At 34.5% G+C, this 6,000-nt stretch overlaps 1 protein-coding gene across 1 annotated transcript in view; it reads right to left on the bottom strand.

The window, feature by feature from the left end:
* Positions 1 to 595: 595 nt before the first annotated feature.
* Positions 596 to 6,000, bottom strand: part of LOC129685750 (retinoblastoma-associated protein-like) — a gene marked incomplete at its 3' end in the record, with an annotated part of 28,502 nt that continues 23,097 nt past the window's right edge. The window contains exons 3-4 of the mRNA XM_055619253.1: positions 3,196 to 3,311; positions 596 to 715 (exon numbers count right to left, since the gene is read on the bottom strand). Coding sequence (XP_055475228.1) covers positions 596 to 715; positions 3,196 to 3,311 — 236 coding nt within the window. The remainder of the gene's footprint in view (positions 716 to 3,195; positions 3,312 to 6,000) is intronic.

Raw genomic sequence — 6,000 nt, 5'->3', positions numbered from 1 at the left:
AGAAAGGAAGGAAGGAAGGAAGGAAGGAAGGAAGGAAGGAAGGAAGGAAGGAAGGAAGGAAGAAAGGAAAAAGAAAAAAGAAATTCCGAAATAATAAATAAAAATGTAAGCCAAGCTTAGCCATGGTTTTCCAGTTGAAGAGTACAGGTGGAGTCTTCTCAACTACCACTGGGTACACAGATCATGACTTCAAGGTCACACCTTCTACTGACAATATGGTTTCTTTCTAAAGTGGAAGAAGTTAAATATAGATCATTATTCAGAACTACAAGTTCTACTAGACAAGATGGGAAGCAAGCTCAAAGTCTGAAGAAGCAAATGATGTAAAAGGGCAGTAAAAAAAAAAAAAAGTCCAGTTAATTTGGGTCAAACGTTCAGAATGTTTATAAATAGATAAATTACCTGAGAATTAATAATTATCTAAAAGTTAATAAAGAAATAATAGCAAAATGAATAAGGCTAAGGGATAATACTTAATTCTTTCATTAAACATGTTATAGTTCCCAGACTGAATCTAACTAAACAGTGGTGTGTATTGGGGTATAAAAATAATAAAGAAAGAATGAAGGTAAACCTAATAAAACTTTTATCTTACCGTTCTAATTTGCTGTAGAGCGCACATAACACATTATACTTCTTCAATAATCTTGACACGGCATTATCAACTTTGGTACTGGTATCAATTTCTTTTAGTAAGTCAAAGAATTTATAGACACTACAAAAATAGAAAGTACATGAGTACATATAAAAATTTGTTTTATTTCATTTTCAAAGCATATATATTTCAACTCAGAAGACAGTAAGTTCTACACTAGATCACACTGTGTCCTTTGGAAGGATTGTACTTGTTTTTTGTTGTTGTTGGTTTTTTTTTTTTTTTTGCATTTTACTAGAAACAAACCATGCCCCAATATCCACCTACCCCTGATTATATCTATTTAAAGTTAAGAAAACAAAAAAAAACAGGGCACAAAAAATATATATACTTGTTTCTAAGTATGTGTGTATGGGTTTTTTATGATCTTAATTTTTGCTTATTTATTTTACATCCCAATTGTAGCCCCACCCCCTCTCTGTTTCCCCTATCACCCATCCCCTACTTCTCAGAGAAGGAGTCGCCACCCCACCCCAGTATATTAAGTCACATCAGGACTGAGCATATCTTCTTCCCCTGTGGCCTGGCGGAGTAGCCCCACCAGGGGTATAAGGGTTTTTTAATTAATATTATTGTTAATATTCTTATTAATAATATTAATATTATTGTTAATGATATTATTAACAATATTAATGTTGATGCATAAAAGTCCAAGAATTGTACATTTTAGAGGAGTATCACATGATGTCTTCATACACGTAAACACCGCATTACAAAGATAAAGATATCTATCTCCTCAAACACTTATTTTTTTTTCCATAAGGCAGAAACATTTAAAATACATTCTTTCGGATTTCTGAAACACACTGCACCCAAATACTGAACAGTCATCTGTATCTGTCTGTTTTTCAGAACTCTACAGTTCATTCTAGTGTTTCTGTTTCATATTTGAAACTCTGTTCTTATTTATTTACTCTTTGAACAAATAGCCATCTTTCACGCCTGAAAGCCTTCCCCTCCCCAACAAGAACAGGCTATCTTAACACTGTGCACTGCTCCCACCCCTTCCCGTATCAGGCTGCCCTCCTCATGGATCTTGTGCTATACCTCTCTAAGTTAATTGCCACAGTACCCTGCTTGGCTGCTGACACTGCATCCCAGACAGCCCGTGTCAGGCTGCATTGTCCACATAGATAGATGCCCCACCACAGGAATGTCTACCTCTCCTCACCCTGACACCCTTTCTGCACTACTTGGCATTTCTTTGTCGCATACAATGATTTTCTCTACCTCATCCAAATCTTCATGATTGAATATTTGGAGAAAGAAAAAAAAAAAAGAGCTGGCTAAAACTTTAAATTGTTAAACAACTTCTAGTAATTCATCATTGTTTTCTGTAAAAATTAATCTTCAATATGTATCTTTTCAATAGGGCAGCAATGACAAGTTCTTACATAGATCTCACGTATCAATTATCATCTCTTCTTCCTCCTACACCTGACACATACCCCTGGCTGAAGAGGAGCTAACTTTGTAGACCAGCCTGTCTTTAACTTAGAGATCAGCCTGCCCTACACCATCACACCTGACTTCATATATTATATTAATTTCTAATTAACTTGGTATATGAAACTATACGAAAGCAGCAAAGTAGAACAAAGAGTAGTCATTGTAACTATTATAGGTATAGGCTGTTCAACCTCCAGAAACAGCTTCAGCTAAGCCAGGTAAGACAGTACATGTCTACAGTACCAGTTTCAGGAAGCTAAGGATCACTTAAGTCCAAGAGTTTGAGACCCACCTGGACAGTACAAGGTCATACCTCAAACCAAGCAACCAACCAAAAAAAAAAAAAAAAAAGCCTGAGCTAATCAGCAGGAGGCAAATAACATTTGACAGAGGGTATTAAAAGTTTTCATGGCACAAGGGGATAAAGCAGTTTTGAAAGGCTATGTAGGAAAGGAAGGAAGAAAGCAGGGATGGCAGAAGACAGCATACATCAAAATGCTGACTAGAAACTGCTTTGAACTTAATAGCCTTTAGGAGTTAGTGAGAAATGCTGAAATTATATTAAACATAAAGGACAGTCATTCTCTCGTGGGGCCCTTGGTTTACATTTACTTATGCTGCATTTGATTAGAAGAAAAGAAAGAGAGGGTGCAGAAAAAGAAAAAAAGACGTGCATCGAGTGAATGTGTAGAATCCAGACAAAAAGAAATAAGCTTAGAGTAGTCTTTATGTTAATAAAGAGCACACCAATACCTGTCCTGAGAGGAACTGAATACCATGGAAACCAAATCATTCAAAGTTCTCCTTTTCTAGGGATAGTTTAAGAGAAGGAAGTGGAATTTAGTGACTGTGGTATTAAAGGCATTGTCTCTTGTGAACCCTTCATGCAGGCAAAACATGAAATAAAAAATAATAAATCCTTAAAAAAAAAAAAAACTAAGCTTTAACCAACCCCAAAAGAGAATGACAATTCACTATTTGTCCCAAATACATTATGTTTAACTTAATTTTAGCATTTCCACCATCTTCTTAAAGTGTATTAAACTTTAGAAGCCCTTTTTATTTCAGCACTTTTGTGTCGGAACATTTACCTGGTTTCTATGGTTTTCTGTAGCTCAGTAAAAGTGAACGGCATCTCATCCAGGTCGACTGCTGCAACGAAGATGCAGAGGCCCCAGAGTTCCTTCTTCTTCTGAATATATCCATCCTAGGAATAAAAAGGTTCAAGTACTTTATTAAATCAGTTGCACCCTGCATACCATGTTAAAGCTGAATTACATACGATTTTTCTCATTAAACATAAAAATGTATTTTTATAATGACATATACTTGAAAAGATTTAATTTTATATTAATGTAACAAACACTCAATTTCCATTACAAGGCAAAAAAAATCACAAAGAGGTTCAAAAAGTTAAATTACTATTTCCTTTGGAAACTTTGAGGCAGTCAGTTCTTTGAAATAGTTTTGTTTTGGTTTTTTTTTTTTTGTTTTGTTTTGTTTGGTTTTTTTTTTTTTTTTTCAGGAGCCCAATATAATTAAAACCACATCAAAAGATTCTAGAATTTTTAACTCCTCCAGGAAAAAAAAAAAAAAAAAAAAGCTGACTTGCTTTTCAGAGTGTGTACTTCTTTTGCTCTAATTATCCATTTTAATCCCCTTTGTTAAGTATTTTCTGGTCTTGTAAAATTTCCTAGCTAACCCACTTACCTCACTTTACAAGGATTAAATACGACTATGTTTAAAGCCACGAGCACAGTGTCCAGCACACATTTACTGATGAGCAATGAATAACATTATTGGTAGACTATTTTTCAGTATCATCCTTCCTCCTCAACAATATATGCCACCCTCCAAATGTATACATCTTGTAGGTAAAATCTGGATCATATTAAGATGAAATGAAGTGTCAGATTATCTAATGGTCTAATAAGCAGGTAGAACTATTTGCTGAAGGAGCAGATGGAAGATACAACTTTACACATTGGAACTCTCATGTAGCAGCTGAAGAATGAGAATATCTAAATTATCAAATAATTGTGGATAATAAATAATTCACCACTGTCCAGCTATAAAATTTTCCTTCTAATATAAATACTTTAAAATATAACTATAAGAACAGTTGAAATTAAAATGAATGATAATATTAATGGTTAGTGAGAAAGAAGTGTAAAAAGACAAGTGAATACCAATGAAAAATTATAAAATGGTATGGCCATTTTAAAAAACAAGTTTGGATTGTTTCTAGATATTTAAATATATACTTTCTACATCACTTAGCAATTCTATCCACGATACTTAGGCACAGAAGAAATTAAAACATGACTAATAAATATAGCCCCAAAATAGACATAAACTAAATATAACAGAAGTGGAACCAAATAGAAATAATGAAATTGGCAAGTCTATAAACAAACTGCAATAGAATTATGCAGCAGAATTATGCAACTTAACAAAAAAAAAAAAAAGGGAAGGTCCTAAAAATGTAGGAACACAGAGAAGTCAAAATCATTGCATTGAAAAAGAGTCACCCAAAACACAAAAAGCTAGAGACAAAATGGTATCACAGATTCCTTCCATACATAGTTCCAGAAGAGGTAAAAACTCATCTTTAACGTCTGAAACTAGGTAAGCAGCTAACCGAAGACAAGAGGGGATGTGCTGCGGAATAACTACAATGATGGGAAAAGAACCTTCTGGTGTGATCAGAAAGCGGTAATCCAGAGTAGTCGCAATCATATGGAAATAGATCTCCATCAACTTTTTGAACTATGTACTTAAACTCATAACAGCTTAATGTAGGAAAATTAACTCAATAAATTTGATTTGGAAACTATGTTACATACTGCCTACTACTGAAGCTGAACATAAACTACATATGTATATACTGATTCACTCTTACAATGACAACTATATATTCTCAGAAAATAAAAACACATTTGCCTATGTTTTTAATTTTTTTATTTTTGAGATAATGAAATTAAATCATTTCTCCTTCCCTTTTTTTCCTTCACCCCTCCCATGTAACCCCACCACTGTTCTTTCAAATTCATGGCCTCTTTTCCTTTTATTGTCATTACAAATGTGTGTGTATATGTGTGCATGTCCCTAAATATATAAACACAACCTCCTCAGTCTGTATTTTACTTGTAAGTGTGTGTTTTCAGGGATGACCATTTAGTACTGGATAAACAATTGGTGTGCTCTTCCCTGGGGTAGACTATCTCACCTGCCTCAGCCTTCTTTGTTACCTGTAGCTTTTTATGTGCAGTTGGGGTCCTGTGAGCTTTCCCCTTCCATGTTATTCGTGACCTCCTTGTTGCCTGTTTCTTAATAAGGTTAAGTTCTTAGAAGCTACTAAGATATGAAAGTTGCTTGCCTCTATGATAAGTAACCCCTTAATGCACACTGCTGTAATTTTTACACATAATTATCATGCTTCCTGTTTGTTTCTCTGCCCCAGCCACCTAGCCCAGCTGAACATGTCTTCGATATACCTGCCTATAGCCACTAAACTCTTATCTAAGAAACTCTCAGATTGCTAAAATTTATTATACTACTTAACCATTTTTTTAAAAACCAGAAAAAAGTTTTTGTGTGATGCTGGAGATCAAAACGCAGGCCTCACGCATACTAGGTAAACAAACTCTCTAACACTGAGCTGCATCCCCAGCTGCAAGAGCCTCAGGTTTTATTAGAATATAGCCCTACAACTGAACAAACCCCTGTAGCTGCTTTTCTTTCTTTCTTTCTTTCTTTCTTTCTTTCTTTCTTTCTTTCTTTCTTTCTTTCTTTCTTTCTTCTTTCTTTCATTCTTTGTCTTTCTTTTCTTTCTGTTGTGTGTATGTATGTGTAAGCTAGAAGTCAAACTGGACTATTACTCAGTTGCTCACCAC

The sequence above is a fragment of the Psammomys obesus genome, unplaced genomic scaffold (assembly GCF_907164565.1).
Source record: "Psammomys obesus unplaced genomic scaffold, mPsaObe1.curated_primary_1811, whole genome shotgun sequence".
Lineage (NCBI taxonomy): Eukaryota > Metazoa > Chordata > Mammalia > Rodentia > Muridae > Psammomys > Psammomys obesus.
This window is presented reverse-complemented; position numbering and strand designations above follow the sequence as displayed.